The 24,088-nt window shown below is 45.7% G+C and overlaps 1 protein-coding gene across 11 annotated transcripts in view; it reads left to right on the top strand.

Moving 5' to 3' along the window:
* MPZL1 (myelin protein zero like 1) overlaps positions 1-24,088 on the top strand; it is a 78,952-nt gene that overhangs the window by 43,532 nt on the left and 11,332 nt on the right. For 8 of the 11 annotated variants that reach the window (XM_032777428.2, XM_032777423.2, XM_075072867.1 and 5 more), the window contains 3 exons: positions 673-833; positions 3,955-4,168; positions 17,819-17,948. In XM_032777428.2, the coding sequence (XP_032633319.1) occupies positions 673-833; positions 3,955-4,168; positions 17,819-17,948 (505 nt within the window). Of the gene's footprint in view, positions 1-672; positions 834-3,954; positions 4,169-4,563; positions 4,659-17,818; positions 17,949-21,392; positions 21,412-22,352; positions 22,427-24,088 lie in introns of those variants that run through there. The other 3 variants (XM_032777426.2, XM_032777427.2, XM_075072885.1) reach the window with 3 other exon arrangements.

Here is a 24,088-nt window from a genome sequence, read left to right as displayed (position 1 = left end):
GTAATGAGAAATCTTGTTAAACAGATCCTTCACCTGAAATGCTGTAGGCGTTAAAAGCTTTGGTAACGTAAGTCAAACAATTCATATGTATTTCTTTATTTTAGGACTCCTGCTGAAGTGAGCCAGGGAATGGTAACATTACGTCTTATAGAATTAGGTGGTGCACTTAGCCGAAAGGTTGTGTTTTTTCCTGCTTCATCATGAGTGGAGTTGAATTTGGTGTGTTGTTCCAGTTGCAGCAGAGATTCAGAATGTTATGGGGAGGAGAGAGGTGTGAACCAAGCAGGAAACAGATTGGCAGCAGGCCCAAAACCTTTCTCAAGGTTAACTTCTCAAAAACTGCCAGTGGAAGTTGGAGCAGTAAATACGAGGGAGTTTGTACTATAACATTGTCTCCTACCAGCTGCGCTACAGGAAGCATCTGTTGGCATGGAACACCCCATAGCAAAAGCCACAAGAAAGGGGAAGCAGGATCCAGCCAATGTGTCCATGCTATAAACTTGATGTGATATCTGCACAATCCATCACCATAGGGGTGATTGTGCCTTTTTGGTTCTCTTGTGTAATTCTTTAGGTGATACCAGTTCATCCCATGTTGCTTGTTCTTTGCTGGTCCCTGAAGACCGCTCTTGACTTTCATTTTTCCTTTTTCTCTTCCCCAACCCCAAACAGTCAGAGTATCAGCACTTGATGTGAAGACGCCAGAGGAGCTCTATGTGGAGAATGGGACAGAAGCAAGACTTCCATGCACATTTTCATCCCGAGATGTGATCAGCAGCGCAGCGTCCATCTCTTGGAGCTTCCAACCAGAGGGAGCAACAACCCCTATATCAGTAAGAGCCCTTTGTTTGGGTTGATCCTGCTGTTTGAGGCAGGCCTGGGAGGGGGAAATCTTAGGTATGTTGAAGAAAGAACTCTGCTGGGTGGCTGCCGCACAGGGAACTTAGGGGAACGGGGAGCTGATAGGGGGCTGCCGGTCCACCTTGGTTCGAAGCCCCCACCACTAGCTCCAACAGGTTGTTCTTTCTCCAAGCAGTGGACAAACCAGGTGGCTGCCAAACAATGTTGTTATAAGGGAGCATTGCGCAGCTTTAAACGAGTATGTTCCCTAATTGAGCAGCAACGTAACAACAAAACAATGTTAAATGGGATGACTTTAAGTGAGGAGTTACTGTACTGCTTATTGAGGGGGTGGATTTACTACAGTGACAGGAAAAGCCCCTTCAGTCATTTTAGCAAGTGCCTGTGCTGTAGTGGCCTCGCTGTAGTGTGCTGCTGTAGTGCTTGTGCTTGTAGCGTATGCATACACTCTAAACTTTTTTTGAGTGTGCCTCAAAAAGGTGCACAGTTAGATAACAAGGAAAGTCAGAGCAGGGAGGAAGCGCTGGAGGAGTGCATTGGGTTTGGAAGGGTACAAAGTGAGGACCCTGCCCCTGTGTCACCTCTTTGCCCCTTGGAGCTGTGCACTGGGCCAGCATATCCTGGACAGCAGACCTTATTGATGTTTTGTGCCTGAATTCTTTACATGAAAACCCAGTTTGACTAGAGCTTTGAAGAACTGGGTTTCCTAAAGAGACTTTCTATCATCCCTCAACAAATAAGGGATAGACATGTTCTGGGATGGGGAACAGGGAATGAGCATGTGCAGTGCGTGTGGGTAGGGACTGCATCACCACTTTCCTGCCTCCATCTGGTACGTGCACTCTTCACAGCCTCACCATCTCCTCCCTCCCACATCTCTGCGAGCTTACCAGGGGTGTGGAGTGCAAGGATGCGAGTAAAGCAGCTTGAGGGGGTGTTTGCATTTGAAGTAGCATATGTAGGAGTGCCTTGGGGACTTGGAGCCTAAGGTTTGTGGGGGTGGTTGGCAATGGATGTGATGGAGTGAATGTTGGAAGAGTTGGAGCAGTGTCAGAGCCATGTGGGAGGGAGGGGGCAATGTGAGGGGCGTTGGAGTAGTGCAGGGAAAGGAGGGATCAGAGCTGTACAGGGGGGAATGCTGGTCACTTCATCTCCCTCCCCAAATTCCCCTGTGTACATGTTCTCCTATCTTCTCCCACACACTCCATGCTAGTTCTTCCACTGTTTCTGCCTCTTCTTTCGAGCTCCTGCTCCGCTGACACCTGCCACTTCATGGTGAGGTGGCCTTTGCTGAAGAAGCGGAACTGGAGATGATGCAGGGGCAGTGAAATGACATACATGCAGCCACTGCGTTTTGTGATAATCTTGCCCAGGACCAGAAGCAGTGGAAGGGGCATGCTAAGCTATGCTAGGTGGGAATGTTGAAAAATTATTTATTTAAAAAATATTCCCCAAACTTTAGTAACACAGTTAGTTTCCCGTGGTGTCTTCTGCCCTTCCAGAATGTGGAGCATGGCTAAATTTAAACTTCTGAAAACCAAGAAATGAAGAGTTAGGTGTATACCATCCCAGCAATATAGTTTCAACTCAACTCTCCTTGAGCGATGCCTGAATACACACAGACTAGCCCTGTACCAGGCCTAACAGTCCTGCAGTGATCATGTGTTCTATAGCATCTAAGTCTAACACCTTCTCTTTCCTACAGTAGACCTCTAATTTAGAGCAGGCATAGCATACAGGCTCTGCTGATTCTACACAGATTATGCCAGACTTGCTACCACCCTTTGGCCTGAGGACTTTTTCAGAGATGGTGCCTTCACTTACCTCTCGCCAAGCCTTGGGGACTATAATCATGCATATTGCCAGAGTTCTGACAGTCCCCATGGCAAGACCCCTGTGCACCTCTGCTGACACAAACTACACAAGTGAATGCTGAAATGAGGTATGCCTGATCTCAGAAGATAGATGTCTTCTACCTGCTCAGCTACACCTAACACAGTGAATGCAGCTGGAGTGCTGGCAGATAAATGCAGATTCAAATCTTGAGTAGAGCACAAGTAATGACACCTTTTATGTAGTCCTTCATGTCTGCTAATGGCACCAACCATAGTGAACTATTCCCAGTGGCTATTGTTAGTTCTGTGCCCTGCAGCTAAGGTTGCATTGCAGGTGCAGTGTGCTACTTATTTCCTGGTTTTTGGAGAATTTAGTCAATTTCCAGGTTCTGGAAATGCATGGGCAACCTTAACTCTTAATTTTTAGGCATTTAGTATCATCGTTTAAGTTGGCTACTTTCCACATATTTGTACTTAAATCGTATTCTAATTCAGAGATGTTCAGACAGCAACGTTGTCTGTCTTCCATATTTGAATAGTCAGATTTCATGTTACACTAACAACCTGCCATCTTAAATTAACTCTTTAAAAAATGTAGGGAAGGAAATCCCTTCACTACCACACACCAGCCCAAACCGTTCAGGCTTAGCTCCCTTCCCCTTCCTCCATCACATAGACAATGTTAACCTTCACATAGCTAAACATGCAAGTATTTAATACTCATCTTGCATTGTAGCAGCATCTAGGTGCTGCTACATCAGAATTGTGGCCTCACTGTGCTACGAGATGTATGAACGCGTTATTATGGTAAGGATTGTCTTAGGCAGTGGTTCACAACTTTTTTCAGTAAGGAACCCCAGGGTTATTTTCCATCTACCTGGGAAGTGGAATCCCCCTCTTCATTCAATACAAGAAGGGCACAGTGGTTGTGACCTGTGACACCTATGTGTGAACCCTTCTCTAGCATCGCAACACCCAGATTGAGACTCCATGGCCAAAAAAAAACAACTTTGCGGTGGGCTTGAATGCTAAGTCATAGCTTGGCTACTTGAATGTGTGATTAGTAGAGTGACACATGCTTGCTACAATCTGCAAAGTTAGCAATTGCAGGCCTCTGGAGGGATTCCTACTCGTACCTCGTAATGTGGTATTGGAAAGGGCCCAGCAGATCTGGAGATACTATCTTAGTGAAGGAGAGGTGTAAGCTTTGCAATATTCTGATGTGAATGTTCTTACATGCTCTCGTCCCTGGCTGCAGTTCTTCTATTACTCTCAAGGGAACGCGTACCCTGGGAAGGACACACCATTTAAGAACAGAATCAGTTGGGCTGGAGACCTTAACAAGAAAGATGCATCTGTCACCATAGCAAATGTGCAGTTCCGGGATAACGGCACTTACTTCTGCGATGTCAAGAACCCACCTGACATAGTTGTCAAGCCAGGAGAAATCCGACTTAGAGTCGTGCAGAGAGGTACCTCCCCTCACTAACTCTTCTTTTCTTTAGGTGCAATTCTGGGCCTGTGAGAGACTGTTGATTTTTATCTCTCATCTCCAAAGCTCCAAAGGCCACTCATAGGATTTGTTATCAAAGTTCAGCGTTTTAAAAACTAAGATACCAGTCTTTGTTATTCAATCCACAGTATTCCCAAATCCTAATTTTTCCATGTCCTAAAGTCTGCAAACAAATCCCATCTCTCTCACGTGACCGTCATAGTCAACAGGCTGCTGAAGGGATGAGGTGGGGTGTGGGCTTGGTGACATCATGCAGGGAAACTAACTTTTTGTCTGTCTTCGTGTTGGTGAAGTAGATGCTTGGATCCATGCTGTTTAAATTTCAGATGATGGAAGTCACTCCTCTCCTAACAGGAACTAAACATGCAGGGATTTTGGAGGGGTCTAATGAAGACCTATGGATTGTCTGTATGTTAAGGCTATTACCGCTCTGAGCGCACAGCCTGTATACACCTGTATTTCCCCCCTATGGTCCACTAAGAACGTCCACTCTCAGGTTTTCTGGCTTCCTGGCTGTCACCTCTCTTGGGCGGAGACAGGTATCTCACTTCTTTTTGCTGACTAGGGTATTTCCGTGGTGCCACAGAGTTCCCTGCTACAGTTCCCTGTGAATTCCCCAGCAAGTCAGACTGCCTCAGCAGGCCTGCATTGCTTTTCTTGTCAGAGGCTGTAAACAGTTTAAGTGCTCACAGTTATAAACTGTGACACAGCTTTTTGTAAGCAAGCACATTTATTCATAAGGTGAAAGCATTACAGAGAGAACCTATAAAAACCTACATTTATGCTAATAAGCTTACCAGAAATCACCGAGTGCTGACAATCGCTCAGTAGGAGTCAGTCTTTCAAACCCATTCAGTGGGTATTTGTGGTTAAGTTTATAACTTAGCTCAGAACTAGCACACACGTGAATTTGGGTCTCTCCTTTATAAAGGTTAGGCCTCTCATCCTGTCTCATGTAACAGGTGTTGAGCAGACGAAGATCCCATCCTCAGGGTGAAGTGTCAAAAGGCTGAGTTCTTGCATAACTGGAATGGGTATATTTACATACATCTCCCCCTAGAAATGCACCGAACTTTAAAAGTTCATTCTTGTCAGGGACATTGTTTCATATAGTTAGGGCCCTACCAAATTCATGGTGCATTTTGGTCAATTTCATGGTCATAGGATTTTAAGTTATAAATGATTTCAGATATTTAAATCTAAAATTTCACAGCATTTTAACTGTAGGGGTCCTGATACAAAAAAGAGTTGGGGGAGTGTGTGTGGGTGGGGGTGGGGGGTGTTTCAAGGTTATTGTGGAGGGGTTACAGTACTGCTAACCTTACTTCTGTGTTGCTGGTGGTGTGCCTTCAGAGCTGGGTGATTGCAGGGTGGCTGTTGGCCAGCTGGGAGCCCAGTTCTGAAGACATTGTTGCCACCAGCAATAGCACAGAATTAAGGATGGCATGGTATGGTATTGCCACCTTTACTTCTGCACTGCTGCTGGCATGGCATGACCTTCAGAGCTGGGCACCTGGCCAACAGCCACCACTCTCCAGACATCCAGCTCTGAAGGAGTGCAGAAGTAAGGGTGGCAATACCGTGACCCCCTCCCCTCCCAAAATAACCTTGCAACCCCTTTTGGGTCAGGACTCCCAGATGGAGAAACGCTAGTCTCCCCATCGAAATCTGTATAGTATAAGGCAAGGGTTGGCAACCTTTCAGAAGTGGTGTGCCGAGTCTTCATTTATTCACTCTAATTTAAGGTTTCATGTGCCAGTAATACATTTTAACATTTTTAGAAGGTCTCATTCTATAAGACTTCTATAATAACTAAATTATTGGCTTTTAAAATGTTTGGGAAGCTTCATTTAAAATTAAAATTCAGAGCCCCCTGGACCAGTGGACAGGACCCAGGCAGTGTGAGTGCCACTGAAAATCAGCTCGTGTGCTGTCTTTGGCACATGTGCCGTAAGTTGCCTACCCTTGGTATAGGGCAAAAGCACACGAGACTAGATTTCATGGTCTATGATGCGTTTTTTCATGGCTGTGAATTTTGGTATAGCCCTACATATTATCCTTTGAAATGCATAACACTTCTCAGGGTTTACATTATTCCTGTTTTGGTCTTCCCCAACCCCTCCCCCCACCAGAGACATCACAGTCCCATAATAGATAGATACAGTGATCTCCTAAAAGATTGAATTCAGTAAAGTTTGTCCAGGATATTGCCATATCTGTCAGAGTGCTGTCTGTATCATTGGGGAATAAGAAGAAGAGTTGGGTACACTCCTGTTGGAGCATGGACCCTGGACCTACGCTAAAAACAATTGCCATTGTAATTTCCTGTCCAGCTTGTAAAACCACACATCAATCCTCAGCGTTGCTAGCTCCAATGCACAGGTGTTCACACCACTTCTGGAATTACATTTTCTCTGAGCAAGGCTGATGTCCATGACCAGTGCAGAGTTAGCGTAGGCAGCAAGGGTGGATTATGTAGCTGTGGTGATGTACTTGGTCGTTCCAAAGGCATCCCACAATGCTCCTAACCAACCTTTGGTGGCCACTTTTACAGCTGAGAGCACCTTCCCTGTCATGTCAAGTTGGCTGCATGGTCTTGTCTTGTACGTGGATTATAAAGATCTTTGGGGCAGAGACTGTCTTGGTTTTGTGTTTGTATTGAGTCTAGAAATAGAGTTCAGGTCTGTAGCAAGGCCATCCAGGTGCTATAGTAATACAAATACTGTTTATAACAAGATTCCTGGAGTGTCACTCTGGAACCTATAATGTCTGAGTCAGTGTGAAGCAGTGGAAACAGCTACAAATATGGGTGAGAGCTCTTTGTTTAGACTATCACCTGGTTGAACAATCCACTGGGTTTTATGGTATATTAGTGTCCAATTTCAGTTCTCAGCCATTTTAACTTTAATTACACCTGTGTGATGTATAGGTACGTGTCTATGCCATGCCAAAAGTCCTGGACCATTGTACTTTCAGAGATAACTCAACCGGTTACCATCCTTGGTCTACAGCTAATCTGCATGGAACAATTTCATTGGTTGTATTAGGGAGACTGGTAATGGTGTTACCTGGCCAAACTGCCACTCCCATAAATCTTCCAGCACAACCATTGCATGCAATAGCTGCAAACACCCACAGCCTCTCCCTTCAGCACACACCCCTCTTTCTCCACCAGCACAAATCCACACAACTTTCCCAGCACAGCACGACAACCAATGCATCCTCCATTCCCCTAGTATGACCACCACACAATTAAACCCAAACATCACTCTGAAACCTAGAATGTCTGAATCAGTGTGAGGTAATGGAAACAGCTACAAGCATGACTTGAGAGAGCACTTTTTGTTCACGATATCAGCAGGTTCCATCATCACTGGAATTCAGACATTTTTGGCTTTTTATGCACAACTTTATGAATTACACCTGTGCAAGTCCATGGGCATTCAGCTACTATTAGTGTTGCTCTTGGTTCTTTCCGGCCACTGAACACCTCACCTGATACTAGGCAAGCTGGATAGCAGCCTAGGCAGTGCCTGGGTGTTCTCTTGCCCATCCCTACAATACAGATATCACCAGCCCTCGTGATATCCATTTCCCCAGATCAACAAGTGTGGTGAAGACAGATGAATATGGAATTCATTAATGATAGCATTGATATACATATCCGTGATTATAGACCATATCTATACACAAGATTCACAGGTTTAAGGGTCGGTTCTTGGGAGCAGCTAAATTAGTGCAAACCCCTCTGTGGGCCCTTAATTTGAGAGGCTTGTATCAATTTAGCTTAGTTTGGTAAATTAACTGTGGTTTATACCAGTTTAAATCACTTTTACAAAAACACATTTATTTATCTCAGTGCAACTTCTTATGCAGACAAGGCTTTTCTTTCCTTTTTCTCCTATAAGGTACTCAGTAATTCAAAGGCTATATAAAATAGATCAGTTTGATAGTTTATAGTAATTTTTAAAGATATAATGAAAGCTCTTAAGCTACCTAAATTGGATTCCTTAAAGTCTGAAAAAACTTTGTTGCTGTGGCAATCTTAAACAAAAAGAGGAAGGTCTTGACTAAGAACATATATGTAACTGATCACTAACAGAGGTATTACAATTTTTTTTTGTTTCAGAGTGGTAGCCGTGTTAGTCTGTATCAGCAAAAAGAATGAGGAGTACTTGTGGCACCTTAGACTAACAAATTTATTTGAGCATAAGCTTTTGTGGGCTAAAACACACTTCATCGGATGCATGCAGTGGAGAATACAGTAGGAAGATACACACACACACACACACACACACACAAGCCATGAAAAAATGGGTGTTGCCATATCAACTATAACGAGAGTAATCAGTTAAGGTGAGCTATTATCAGCAGGAGAAAAAAACTTTTGTAGTGATAATCAGGATGGCCCTTTTCCAACAGTTGACAAGAAGGTGTGAGTAACAGTAGGGGGAAAAATTCAATGTATCACCATGCTAATATAATGCAAAACCTTTGAAGAAGCACTAAACAGTGAATGCCTACGTGGTCACAGAGTAGTCATTGACTGGTAAACAGTTACTCAAACTGCTTAGTGTATAAAAGCAATTTTAAGTTTACACCTGAAATTAAGGGATAATCAGGAGCTGAGACAAAGGTGTGCAGTTCTCCTGTCTGTTACTTCAATAACTACTTCATCCTGCAACAGTTGAAGAGTCTTTATACCCAGGGCCGGTGCAAGGATATTTTGAGCCCTAGGTGAAACTTCCATCTTGCGTGCCCCCCCGCCCCCCAAAAAACCACATACATTATACACAATACACGGTCACAGAGTAACATGTTATAATTTAGAATTTGTGTTTCCGCGCTTTAAGTTTAGCAAATTTAGAAACAAGTTCCTCCAAGTCAATGCTGCGAGCAATGTCATGTTCTAGGGCTTGGCTACACTGGAGAGTTGCCGCGCTGGTGAAGGGGTTACAGCGCTGCAACTCACTCTGTGTACACACTTGGAAAGCACAGCCAGCACTGCAACTCCTTGGCTGCAGCGCTGGCTGTACACTTGGTCTGCTGGGGGTGTAGCGATTCCAGCTCTGGTGATGCAGCGCTGGTCATCAGGTGTGGACACCAAAAGCGCTGTAATTGGCCTCCAGGGTATTAGGAGGTATCCCAGCATACCTTTTCAGCCACTCTGCTCATCGTTTCACACTCCACTGCCCTGGGCTCAGGTGACCTGCCCTTTAAATGCCCTGGGAATTTTAAAAATCCCCTTCCTGTTTGCTCAGCCTGGTGTGGAGTGCAATCAATCAATCAATCACTGACCATGCCTCCATGCCCCAAACGAGCCCCAGCATGGAGCAATGGCGAGCTGCAGGACCTCATCAGTGTTTGGGGTGAGGAAGCTGTGCAGTCACAGCTGCGCTCCAGCCGTAGAAATTATGATACCTATGGCCAGATATCAAAGTCCATGCTGCAAAGGGGCCATGAACGGGATGCATTGCAGTGCAGGGTTAAAGTAAAGGAGCTGCGGAGTGCCTATTCCAAAGCCTGTGAGGGAAACCGCCGCTCAGGTGCTGCCCCCACTACCTGCCGTTTTTACAACGAGCTGGATGCGATACTTGGGTGTGACCCCACTGCCAATCCGAGGACCATGATGGACAGTTCAGAGCTGGGAGAGGAGCGGGAGGGTGTAGAGGAAACAGAGAGTGAGGCTACTGAGGTGGTGGGAGACACCCCGGAGTCCCAGGAGGCATGCAGCCAGGAGCTCTTCTGAAGCCAGGAGGAAGGTAGCCAGTCGCAGCAGCTGGAACTTGTTGGCGAAGAAGAAGCAGAGGAGTGTGTTACCGGTAAGCAGCTTTTATTTTAAGGAGGGAAATGTTTTGGGAGAGGAGGGGGCGGGGGTTATGGCTGCCTGCATGCATGCCGAGATGTGGAATAGCCCATTGATTTGGTCTATCATGTCGCGGTAATCGGCCTCTGTAATCTCTTCAAAAGTTTCTGCCAGAGTGTGGGCAATGTGCTTGCGCAAGTTTATAGGGAGAGCCACTGTGGTCCTTGTCCCAGTCAGGCTAATGCGTCCGTGCCACTGTGCCGTGAGAGGTGTGGGGACCTTTGCTGCACAGGGGCCAGGGCAGAATGCGCGTTGCTGTAGAAGACCCTCCCGCTCTTCCCAGGTGACCCGGAGCAGCGATATATCCGGCAGGATAAAATCCTGTGGAAAATGTAGGGATACTGTTCAGTGCACTTTCCCCCCAGCTGCTTTCTGCTTTTCCCCAGAAACCCCAGTGAGCCCTGACTCAAGCAGCTCCCCGTCCCAGGTGAGTCGCAGCAGAAATATAGATTCATTAATCACTCATTTCCCATTACTCACCATGTCTTTGCTGCTGTGGCCTCTCTGTGCTATGTTTGCTATGTGTAAATGATGCTACAGATAGTCTACAAACTCCTTCACTGTGATTATAAATAATGCAGCCTCTGTAATAAATGTTTCTATTCCTGTTTTTCTAAGTGTCCTTGAATCCTCCGGCCCTATCATGGACTGATGAAAGACTACAGAACTTGAGGAGAAAACCAAGGAAAAGCAAAGAAGATTTGGTGAAAGCAGTTATGAATCAGTATGCCAGAGAGAATAAGAGGCTGCAGGACTGGAGAGAGAAAATGCATCAGTGGAGGAAACACAAAGCAGGAGAAAGGAATTGGCTACCAAGAAAAGCACAAAGCAGCTGATAAGCCTCCTGGTGCGCCAAACGGACTATATGCAGTCACTGGTAGCCATGCAGGCACATCACTACTGTGCTAACCCCCTCTCCCCCCATCCCAAAGCTCTCTCCCTTGTGCCCCACTGTTCGCTCAGAACCCCCTTCTCCAGCATCCTGGTTCTTACCACCACCAACTGCCCCCAACACCTGTACGTTCACCTGCCAGCCCTGAGAACTGTGACCCTTACCCTATGCACTCATGCTGCATGGTGATGGGGGTTATTAATCCTGAATTGCAGCAGGCATTGCACAGCACTCCAGGCAGGACATATTCAAACCTCTGACTGTACAGTTCAGCACCCTACCCCCCTGCCCTTTTATGTACTGTATTTTTAATAAAGGATTTCTTGGCTTTTGAAACAGTTTTTATTATTGCAGAAAGTGAAACATACTGTACCCCAAGGGAAAAAACAGGCACTGCAAATCATTGTAACCACTGCACTTCACTCCTGTGCAAGGCACCAAACATCACTGTTGGCTTTCAGCCTCAGATTGCTCCCTTAAGGCATCCCTAATCCTGGAAGCTCTGTGCTGGGCCTCTCTAGTAGCCCTGCTCTCTGGCTGTGCAAATTCAGCTTCCAGGCATTGAACCTCAGAGGTCCATTCATCACTGAATGTTTCACCCTTCCCTTCACAAATATTATGGAGGGTACAGCACGCGGATATAACCGCTGGGATGCTGCTTTCCCCAAGTCTTGCTTCCCATAAAGACATCTCCAGTGCCCTTTTAAACGGCCAAAAGCACACTCCACAGTCATTCAGCACCGGCTCAGCCTGTAGTTGAACCGTTCCTTGCTTCTGTCAAGCTTCCCTGTATACGGTTTTATGAGCCAAGGCATTAACGGGTAGCGGAGTTCTCCAAGGATCACAATGGCATTTCGACGTCCCTACTGTGATCTTCCGGTCTGAGAAAAAAGTCCCAGCCTGCATCTTCCTGAACAGGCCACTGTTCGAAAGATGCGTGCATCATGCACCTTTCCAGCAGCCTGTGTAAATGTCAGTGAAATTGCCACGGTGATCCACAAGCGCCTGGAGAACATAGAGAAATACCCCTTCGATTATGTACTCAGATGCCAGGTGGGGTGTGTGCTAGAATAGGAATATGCGTCCCATCTATTGCCCTCCACAGTTAGGGAAACCCATTTGTGCAAAGCCATCCACGTGTCCTGCACGTTCCCGAGTCACGTCCTTCTTAGCAGGATGCGATTAATGGCCCTGCGAACTTGCATCAACTGATTCCACACGGTCGACTTTCCCACTCCAAACTGGTTCGTGACCGATCACGGTAGCTGTCTGGAGTTGCCATCTTCCAGACTGCAATAGCCACCTGCTTCTCCACGACAGGGCAGCTCTCAATCTTGTGTCCTTGCGCCGCAGGGTGGGCGAGCTCAGCCCATGAAAGTGGCTTTCTCATCCGAAAGTTCTGCAGCCACTGCTCGTCATCCCAGACTTGCAGGACTGTGATCCCACCACTCAGTGCTTGTTTCTCGAGCCCAAGGCGGCTTCCACAGTGCTGAGCATGTCCGTACTGCCACAAGCAATTAGTGTCACGTGCATCAGGAAATCTATATCATCGTCAGACTCCTCACTGTCACTTTGGAGCTGAAGGATAGCTCAACTGCCAAACGTGATGTGCTGGTGACGTTCATCAGCACAAGTCCTCAGCAGCTCAGGCTCCATTTCTAACAGAAATCGCGCAGCAGACTCACAATGGCACCAAACTGCTGGGATGCGTAGTGATGCACCACGGGGCATTGGGACAGGAAGCAGAATGACCCGCACCTTCCCAGCTGTTGGAGTGGTGCATTGTGGCAGCTATCCCACAGCGCCAAAATGGACAAGGTGCTCTGTGGGATAGCTGGCCACAATGCACCACTCCCAACAGCGCTGCAAATGTGGCCCACTGCAGCGCTGGTAGCTGTCATGTGGCCACACTGCAGCGCTGTCCCTACACAGCTGTACAAACACAGCTGTAACTCCAGCACTGCACATTACCAAGTGTAGCCATACCCCTATGACAAGTAGATAGCCCAACAAGTCTTTTTTTGCAACATTGATGTTCACATGTATGTTTTATCAACTTGAACTTCGGGAAGCTTCGCTCACACTGGCCACAGAAACTGGGAGAGTCAAGAGGATGCGAAGAGCATAACTGTGTTAGGGACACTATCTGTCAGCTGGGGGTCAGGGCTGTGGGGAGGATGGGGGTCAGGGGTTTTCCAGCTCGGAGCTGGGGGTCAGGGCTGTGGGGGGATGAGGTGACGGGGTTTCCATCGAGGGGACTGGGCTCGGAGCTGGGGTCAGGGCTGTGGGGGGGAGGGGTCAGGGGGGTGCCTGGGGGCACTGGGGCAGCTCAGCTCTGCAGTGCTGTTCCCTCCAGCCATCCAGGCACAAGGGGAGCAGGAGCAGGGACCAGCCAAGGACCAAGGGGCAGGACAACAGGCACCTGAGGCAAGCTGTGGGGAAGCACTTGCTTACGTTGCCCAATGCATGAGCATCGGGGTCCTCTTTCTTCCTCCGCTCCACTAGACCACCACTGAGGTCTTTCTTCTCCATGCCCCTCGCTGGGGCTGACATGGAGGCTGAGCCGGGGGCAGCCCCCGCTTTCTTCTCCAGAAGCCCTGGTGTCGCACCACCCTCACAGGGCTCACTGCCACATGCCCTAAGCAGAGCTGTTCAGCTCTGCCCAGCCCAGCGCCCCCGCCAGCAATGAGAAAAATGGCATAGGCTGGAGCCCCTGCTCTAGGAGGGAGAGGGATTCTGAGCCTCTGCCGGCAGCCCAGGGATTCCCCTGGATCAGCGCACCATGGGCAGCCCGAACCTCTGGGCTGCCGCGGCGGCACCCTGACCCACGGGGGCGCCCTGGGCTGCCGGCTGCTGCCAGCAGCTCAGACTCCCTCTCTGTCCCAGCAGCAGTGGCTGCTCAACCATTTAAAAAAAAATTGGGGGGTGCTGCTTTTTGGCGCCCCCAAATCTTGGCGCCCTAGGCAACTGCCTAGTCCGCCTAAATGGTTGCACCGGCCCAGTTTATCCCACTTCATAATGAGCAAGAAAGTGGACATTTGCAGAACTGCTTGGATATTTCTTTGAACTTCAGAATGGATGTTGGCAGAGAGGCCCCACAACTTCCAACTAGAGAAACCAGCTTTGGGAGACGAGCAGCTACATGCAAGGATGGTTGGGCTCAGTACCTAAGTGATCAGTTTACCCAGGGGAGACCCATGGGAAGTATCTTCTGATGCCAAAATTATGAGCAAAGGCTAACCTGGGATGGGCTAAAACAGATATCACTCCAAAAAAAGTTTGTAAACTGTGCACACCATTTTTGGGCACTTCAAAGATCATACAATTTTCCATGAACAAAGCAGCAATAAATTATTGCAGGAGTTCAAGGGACACCTTTTCTCACTGGATGGTTAGAAGGTGACATAAGACACTTGTATTCCAAATGGAACACTGCAGATGTTTGTCAGAAGCAGGAGGTAACTTTCTGATTGGCTCACAAACGGGTTTACCGGGAACGGGTTAGACATCCCATTGGTAACAGGCTAAGAGGCCTTTTTTGTGTCTGGTTATTTGATCCTTGAAGCTGAAGTATCTGGCAGTCCACCAACTGCCTACTGAAGGGTCCTCCTCTCCCCCAATACCTTATCTTGTCCTAAGGCACATACCATATTAACTGTCCCTTTAAAGTCCTAGGGAAACAATGAAATCTGGGAAAAGAACCAGATACAGTTGTCAGAACACCATCGTTGAAATTAACTACCTGAGTGTTCTTCTATCTTAAGAAATCAGTTCATGCAAATGTTGATACCTTTGTATTGGTTTCAAGTGATAAATAGGGTTTTTTTATGCATATTTTGCCATGGGATAACTTAATATAACCAAGTTAAGTACTTCTCAAAGCATGTATCTGAGAGACAAAGTGGGTGAAGTAATAGCTTTTATTGGATCAACTTCTTTTGGGGACAGAGAGGTCCTGAGGAAGAGCTCTGTGTAGCTCAAAAGCTTTTTGATCAACTTCTGCTGATGAGAGAGACAAGTTTTGAGCTATACAGAGCTCTTCCTCAGGACCCCCGCTGCCCTCTTCTCCCCCTCCCACCAAAAGAAGTTGAGGTAATATTTTTTTACTGGACCATCTACCTTGTCTTTCTAACCTCTTGAGACCAATACAGCTACAACACTGCATACAGTATGTAGCTGAGTCAGTTCTGCAAGTGAATTACAGGTATGTATTATACATTTTATTTTAGTTACAAGTTTAACCATAGTCGTTTAGAAATAATACTAAATAAGTAACTAAGAGCTAAGGTTTAAAGAACTTACTGCATATATTTAGCCTCACTCTGTAACAAGAAACTGGTCACAGCAAGGTTTGCCCTTGGCACAGATATACCCTTAGTAGCAGCAATCTGGAAGTGACACATCTTTTGGTTTCAAGCTCTCAGTTAGGAGGGAGAAACTCTTTGCCTTGTCAGTGAAAGAATTTTACCTTTGTTTGAAAACTTGGCTATTGTGACCTAAAAGTCTACAATACTGGTAAATTTCAGATGAATTAGGAATAGTTTTTAATTGTTACCTGCATATTTGGGAGTGAATTGCATCTTAGCTAGGAGTATCATTAGGAAAGGTAACATTTGAATTAACTTGACAACTTTGCTTTATGAAGTTACGGTTTAGTTAGTAAAGTGTGTTTTTAAATTAGGGTTGAGTTATAGGCAATTCCACCAATGTTGCAATTCAACCAGTTATTAATTGACAACTTGATAAGGATTCATAGTCCTGTGTTAGTACCCAAGCCACATGACCCAAATATGGTAGAACTAGGGTAGCTTACTTGTAAAAGACTGTCATAAGTGTCTGATGCATTTGATAGATTTTAACATTCATGGTAAAATTTAATTCTTTTAGATCTTGTAAAAACGATCATCTAGCATCTTGCTTTCTGTATCCTATTCTTAAAAATTCTGTTCTGGCTAATGAAACCTATAAATCTTGAAATAGTGCTCCAGCCTTTACCCTAAGGAACCAAAATCCAGAGAATTGTGACAAGCTTGATATCAATATTGATTGTTTTTAATCATTAATGTGTTTTGATACCATTCTCACAAAGCACACAAGTATAATGAGAAATAACTTTTAATATTTTAAAACATGATTCTTTGGGATTTTCCTGAATTACACAAGACAATCAGTGGTGGGTTAGCAGACATACAGAGGCACGTCTCGCTGCATCTGTGTGCTTTACTGGGGGATGCTAGGGCTATCGGGGTGCTACTTAGCAGCATATCCCACTCTCAGATGTGAAAACAAAAACAAGGTGACTGTTGGCTCCCATATACACCACAGTAAATCCACTTATCTCTGCATAGTACTCAAGCATCTCTCCCCTTCTGCCTGTGAGAAGTGATGCATCCCCTGGGGCTCCTCTTCCTTAAGTGGGGAATGATCTCAGTGGATCACATGGAATGACCTAGAGGGGATATCCTGCCTTCAGACCGGGGCACATGGCTCCTGTTCATTTCTAGTTCCTAAAAGGAAACGGAGGGGAAGTAGTTCAGCTGCAAAACAGACAAAAGAACCCAAAGTTAAAACTAAAAGATGGGAAGAATAAAAATCTGCTCATCACTGGTTTCTGCACAGATCCCTACCCCCCAAAAGTAGGGTGCCCATTATAATAAGTATAGATGAAGCAGCTGCCTCATCATGACATCCACTAGAGTGATGACATAGTCCTTAGCCCTTACGTTGAATGGGCAGCTCATGCAGGGGGCAAAACAAAATGTGTGAATATTCCATAAACTTAGTGCACTTGCACAGGGAGACGAACTGGGCACTTGCAGTATTGTAGGGTACAGTGACCTATACCCTCCAGTGCTTGCTGTGGGAATGCCTTATGTGGGCATAGTACATCATGAGTAGGCTGAAACAAATGCCTAATGCAGGTGCTCTGCACCCTTGAAACCTAACTAGTTCAACTGTACCTGGGGCAGGCTGCAGTGCTGCAGCCTATATAAAGTAGATACAACCCTGGACTGTCTTGTTCAAACTTTTATAGCCTTGATTGGAGACCTTGAAACAAGTGAAGGGTGTGGAAAACCTTGCAATTCTGTATGATGGCTTTTCCGAACAGCAATGGTATAGTTGTTAACTCAGACTTCTATTATAAACTATCTTTGTGCTCATGTTGATTTTTTAACTCTTCTGGCTGTTCACTTGGCCTCACTCAAAAGGTGTGTGCTGGAGACAATTTGAGCAAAGTAATACTGTCACTCTTTGATAACCTGAAAAGGAAACATTACAGATATCTGGAGTGATGTATTAAGGTTGAGGAAGCACTAGCAAGGACTCTAGAAGTAGTCTTTCTTTGCTCACACGTATCCTCTTGGATTACAGTTGTGCAGTATGCATGATATTTAAGTGCGAAACAAGAGCTACGTATTCTTTATCAGTAGATCTCAGTATGTTACTTATGCCCATTTCTTCCCTCAAATGTGCTTACTTTTTCCAACTGACCTCAATGGGATTTGCACAGATGTACTGAGAACAAAGTAATGTGTAACATGAGTCAAGGTTCTTGTTGTACATTTAACTTCTGCACTCCTTGACTTCTGAATGGTTAAAATGCAGGCTCTATCCTTGGTTTATGGAAACTTCTGTTCTTATGTAAAGTACTCAGAATGCATGCTCAGAACAGAGGGAATTCTGCTTGTCCTCACCTAGCTTTTCCGTTTGTGCTGCATGTGTTCACCCTTGAATCTATGTGACTTCCTCCTGCTCTGAAAGGATCTAAGGGAGAAAGGAGGCTTTTTGTGGCTCACATTTTTACTAACTAGAAAATGAAGCAAAGTGTTGACTCTTTTTTCCACCCCCAGACAATCTGCCTGCGTTTCCCACTGGCATGGTGGTAGCGATAGCCATCGGTGTGACTCTAGTTGTCTTGCTCCTCATTGCGGTTATCGTGTGTGTCGTCAGAAAGAAGAACTCTAAAAAGCATTACTCTGGGTAAGAGATCACACCCTTTTTACCAGTGTTGGGGGGGCGGGGGAGTGAGGGAAGAGTGAAAGGACCACAAGTGGTTGAGATGAGGCAGGAGTCATTTCAGCCAACTCCTGTCTTCAGCTGGCCATCATGACCTCCCCAAAGGAATGTAGTACCAAGAGGAGCAGTAGTCTGATAGTTGGGGAACTGTCATTCCTACCAGTGCTCTCCAGGCTTATGCATTATTATTGGTATCTTTCTTTGTAATATACTTTAAAGCAGTGGTTCTCAAACTGTGGATTGGGACCCCAAAGTGGGTCGTGACCCCATTTTAATGCGGTTGCCAGGGCTGGCTTAGACTTGCTGGGGCCCAAACCCCGTTACCTGGGGCTGAAGCCTGAGGGCTTCAAGTCCTGAGCATCGGGGCTCAGGTTACAGGCCCCCTGCCTGGGACCGAAGCCCTTGGGCTTCGGCTTTAGTCCACCCCGCTCAGGGCGATGAGGCTTGGGCTTTGGCTCCTCACCCAAGGGGTGGGGCTCGGGCATGCTCAGGCGTTGATCCCTGCTCCTGGGGTTATGTAGTAATTTTTGTTAGAAGGGGGTCGTGATTGCAATGAAGTTTGAGAACCTCTGCTTTAAAGGACAAATCGACCTGCAAGTGGTTTCATTACAATGCAAACACGAGACACTTTGATTTGTTTCAGTCCGTACTAAATAACATCTGCCCTAAGTGATTTTTAAAAATAAAATAATTGAAATATTCTATTTTTAGTCTGTTACTATGACATGTCAATAGTGCATATTATATAGTACTACTAACACGAAATGTAAGGATATAAAAATTAGGAACTTATTAAATGAAGCACAGTATCCAAAACATTCTTTAGAAGTTCTGTGAAAGCAGCAGAGAATCCTGTGGCACCTTATAGACTAACAGAGGTTTTGGAGCGTGAGCTTTCGTGGGTGAATACCCACTTCGTCAGACGCAGGCGTCTGCGTCTGCGTCTGCGCCTGCGTCTGACGAAGTGGGTATTCACCCACGAAAGCTCACGCTCCAAAACCTCTGTTAGTCTATAAGGTGCCACAGGATTCTCTGCTGCTTTCACAGATCCAGACTAACACGGCTACCCCTCTGATACTTTAGAAGTTCTGTTTCTCAGGAAACTTTTTGAAACTGTTTTAATTTGATTTCTAAAGAAAACAAATGTCAAAATGTCTAGTTTTTCAGAGAAATTAAAATTGAGTTTTGACCTACTCTTTTTGTTGGTGGTGGTATTGCTAGCAGTACAAGGCTAAGATGCAGAATACCTGCAAGAATTAAGGACACCAGGAGAGCAATTAATGAAAATTCCCAATACTGAAACAATGCCGGTTGCAAGTCTAAATTTTATCCACTGGGGAAAAATGCTCAGGCTGGTTTGAACTGGTTCAAAAGCCTTTAAGTCATGTCCTGGAAACTGTATAAAATAATAGATCCTGACCTGGGGAGAGAGATACCATTATGAGAACTGATAGGCATGAGTCTATGACCAACGCAGAAACAGATCCTGTGGGAGGACCTGAAGTGTATTAGACCAGCCAGGTTCTCCATGTGGAAGGTGGATGACCACCTGGTAAGCTAGGCTTGTGTATAAGCTTTTTATTATGTTTTCTCTGAAATGCTTTTGCTCTGAGTAAATAGTACTTTGCTTTATGAAAGCTGGGTCACTTGATAACCCTGTTGCTGTTCCTGAGAGAAGAGAACTGCAGGTTCTGAAGTCAGACTTACTGAGGCAATCATAGTGAATTTCAGGGGTCTGCAACCAAAGACCCCAGTCTAGAGGGAGAGAATCACAGGATTCCACCCCAAGGAAGGTGAGCGCAGGAGGCTCAAAGTTGAAACCGACGGGGAGAACCTCAAGGAGACTAATGGGGTCAGAGGTCCAGTTACCTCTGGAACTGTGACGTGGTGGTAGCAGGTGTGGGATCTATGACAGTGATAAATTTCTAACAGTACCAACAGCAGTGAAAACAAATATTGTAGAAAGAAGCACCAAGAAAAGTCAGTCCTTCAGGGAAAGAGACAAAGCCAGGAAAGATGAGTTATGAGCAACTAGGAAAAATCAACTGGTGGAATTATGCAGAGGCAGCTAAACTCAAGAGCTGACAAAGGCACAGCTGATTGAACTGCCATACTCCGAGGCCCAGAAATGATATTTAAGGCCGCAAGTGCACCCAGATCTCAGGGAGAGATGGCAGAGGTCGAGGGAGACCTGGGAGACTGCTTCCTAGCAAGAAGTAGAGAAGAGGAGGATCCCAGGCAGCAACTGTGCTTCATCCGGACTGAATTCGCTACTTGAGCGGTTGATGTGGAACAACTTGCAATTTGAAGAGAGAAAACTGCAGCTTGCGAGATGCAGGCTGCGCTTGGAAACCCAGAAACCTGGGGACCAGGAACAGCAGCACCAGTACAAAGAGACAGCACCAGTGTAAGCAAGGAGAAAGGGAAAAGCAGCAGCAAGAAGGAGAAAAGGAGAGCCAGCTGGAGCTTGAATTGGAGAGAAAGTGCTAAGCATCGCTTGTTCCAGGAGGTGGAGACAGATCCTGTACATCTGGTTCCTCTGAAGGCATAGACTCTAAAGTCTTACCTTGCTTTAGGAACAGGTGTATTTTTAAATGCTTTTGAAATGAGTTATGAATTGAACAGGGTGGGTGTGAGGATGTGGTAGTGTCTGGCTTCACTACTGACAAGGAAGACCTTAAAGCTTTCATCCATATGGCCAGAGAGGACTATAGAAACTATGAGCAATGTAAGCATGTTACTGCTGAAGTTTAAACTGACACTTAAAGTGTATAGGAAGAAGTTCCAGAGCCTTGAAAAGGGGCTATGAACTATGCTGAGGTTGCAACCCAAATTAGGAGAGCAGGTATGGGGACCGCAGCTGGAAAATAAGTTTCCTGTCAAACCCAGGCTGTCTGCATATTCATTAGCTTAACAGAGATGCAGAGAGCTCAAACTGGGGATCAGGCCTAGAGAGAGGTCCAGCTCTACTGGATGGGAGGCCACCTCAGAGGCACCCCTGGGTGAATGGTGAAAAGCAGTAACAAACTGGCTCATGTTTCTGGAATTGCCTAGTCTGTCTGAAGAGGCCCAGTGCGGTCCTGGAAAGGTTGTCTGCATGTCAGCCTTATGAGTTATCTCTGTGGCTGAGTCTCCAGAGGGAGGAGGTCACACAGCCAACTTGTTTGGGGCATACAGTGTTCATGCTGATGGGTTTACACCCCAAACAACTGCACATAGGCCTCAGCAGACAAAGAACTTGAAACTGTATAAAATAACAGCTCTGACCTATGGTGAGAGGCCCTGTCTGGGAACTGACTGGCATGAGACTGTGGCCAACAAACAGGTCCTGCAGGAGGACCTACTAAGTTAGGTATGTATACAAGTTGTTTTAAGATGTTTTCTCTCAAATACTTTTGTTCTAAATAGATAGTAAGTTGCTTTCTGAAAGCTGGCTGGTCACTGGATAACCCTAACACTGCCCCTGAGAGAACAGAACATTAGGTGCTGAACAGAAGTCAGATCTACTGAGGTGATCACAGTGACTTGTAGGAGTCTGCAGCCAGTGACTCCAGTCTGTAGTGAGAGACTCCTGGGATTCTGCTCTGAGAAAGGTCTCAGACCTGTACCTGTTGCCTAAGTTGCATGACCTCAAAGAGACCATCGGGATCAGAGGTGCAATTAATTTGAATGGTGACAGTGTCTAAAGAGCTCATCCCCACCCCACCCTGTTCCAAGCTGGAGACCTTGGAGAAAATGGGTTCATTAGAGTCCAATGGTAAGACTGAGTGAAGTCAGCTGTGTGTGCTCAGAGTTCAGTGTGGAAAGCCTGGCTTTCTTTTGGTTTGTGTTTTTCCCCATAACTAAAGGAAGCATGCACTGACACGCATCAAAGGTGCTTATATCAGGAGTCAAATGCCTTGCTTCGGGTTGTTCCACTCTAGTGTTTTCCAGGTAAAGGATGCCAGTGCGGGTGCTAGGGTTGGGTCAGTAATATTCGTGCACTGTAAATTCTAATAGATTTAACTATTATAGGTCGCCTTCCAGCAAAGTCATCTTTAAACTTTAATACTGCTTTCACTGACCATACCAGCCCTGCATGTGTTGGTTAAGGAGAGGGCCACATATATACTGTGATTGCTGTTAATATCACTACCAAAGGTTCGTGGACTAATTTTTAAGTGAAACTAACCCAATATATGGCAGTGTAATACACAGATTGGGATAATGGTTCTGTCTTGAGCTAAAGTGGGGAGGGGGCATTTGGGTGGTGTTGAGAACCCCTGCATGGCAATGCCAAAACCTCCATTCTTACTCTGACTTTGGTTTTTTTTCCTTTGTGCCTTGATGTGCTGGGATCGGATCCTGCTTATCTTCATCTCCTTTCAGAGATCCTGATATAGACGCCAGATTGGGAATGTAACAGGGCTGGGTCTCCTCTTCCAGTCCCACTAGACACCATGGTAACTAATCACATTGGTGGTTGCTGTTAATACCTGTGTGTATGTGTACACATTTCCTCTTCCCTTGCTGACTAACCAGCTAGCTCTGTGCTAACATAACTCCATTGTGACTTGTGCTGGATTGTCCTGTTACAGACTGTTGGCAAGGGGATGGCACATTTCATTGGGAGCTTGGAATTCATTGTCTTCTGTCTAATTGGGGTGGGAATGCTACTTATCCCAATCAGCATACCTCAGTCTCTGCTAGTAGTGAACTCATCAATGGACTAGAACATAGTCCATTCAGAGTTCTTCCCTGTGGGAATAAAACTTCTAAATTTCCAGTGCCTATTCTTCTTTGTGACAATAATGATGGATTTCTAAAGTACCCATCACCATGAACTCTAGGTGCACAAGCTTCTTAAAATTCCATTGTGACCTTTAGGTACAATACAGACTTGTAGGAGGAATACATGGTCAGCCCCAGAAATCTTCTATAACCCATTTTAGCTGTTTAAAGGGCTGCTCAGTCAATTTCAGCCAGAGTAGAAGCTCCTCACTGCTGGGTCTCCAGGTCCCTTTTTCTAGTATTCCCTTTTTTACTGTCATGTGTCTGAGATGCTGGCTCTCTAAAGGTTTGATTAACCCTTTGGATAACAAAAAGGTTGGCCTGTGAGGAGTTGCATTCTGCTCAATGTCATTGTCATTATTCACGTGTTTGTATTTGCTGCATGTGTAAGGGGTGGGGCATTATGGGGGGGAGAGGGGTTAATTAGTGGGCAAAAAAGTGGTGTTAAAGGGAGTTCCTATATTTGTTTTGTGTATAGGAAAAGGTGGCATGTTTCTGTAGTGTATGCTTGGGTAAGAGAACGGCGAGGCCAGTGTTCAGAGATATAGACTGCTGCTGGGACCAGGGGTTGCCTAATGAAATTTTAAAGGACCATAGCTCATTTTGGTCTCCTTAATCCCAGGTCCATCCCAGATATGTGAATGTTTCCTTCTACTTTCTCTCCCGAGTCTCTTCTATGGAGATTGAAAGGAGCATGTAGAAAAGCAAATCTAACTGAACTAACTTTAGAGCCGTCAGCCTCCTCCCCAAAACTGTTCCCAGAGTTGCTGAGTGAAATGTATTTGATCTGTCCTGTTAGAAGTATAAGGGGCTGCAATTATGACCCAGCCAGTCTGTCACCTGTGACTACTATGATTGCCACTAAAGGAACTGGGATCCAGAGAACAAGAGGTTAAATTAGTCTGGAATCCCAGGCAAGTCAAATACAAAAGAATTAGCCAGGAGACGTATGGCAGCCACCTATGTAGCATGGAAGAGCTGGTGGTTCCTGCCACTTTTGTTAGATGTAGTAATGGTGAAGTCCTCACTGATGTGGACTGAGGAGGGGGTTAGTTAGCCTATGCACAGTTAGAAAGTAGTTTGTATTCACATCTGGATGTTCTCTGATGTGTCATACATAGGAAAAGAAAGCAAAATCCCAGGTTCTTATGGTTTAATCTGGCTTTACTATGTAGAGGAGAATAGCTGTGATATGTATGAGGACAAGTGTACGAGTGACTGGGTAGGCAGGGAGAACGTGTGAACTGGTCTCAGTACCCATTGTGATCACTTTTACTTTGGCATAGCCTGTCACTTCATCCTGCCATCACTCGCTTTTGTTTTTTGTTCCTGTT

Source organism: Chelonoidis abingdonii, chromosome 1 (assembly GCF_003597395.2).
Source record: "Chelonoidis abingdonii isolate Lonesome George chromosome 1, CheloAbing_2.0, whole genome shotgun sequence".
In the NCBI taxonomy this organism is placed as follows: Eukaryota; Metazoa; Chordata; order Testudines; family Testudinidae; genus Chelonoidis; species Chelonoidis abingdonii.
The sequence above is the reverse complement of the archived record's forward strand: the minus strand, read 5'-3'. Positions and strand labels throughout refer to the sequence as shown.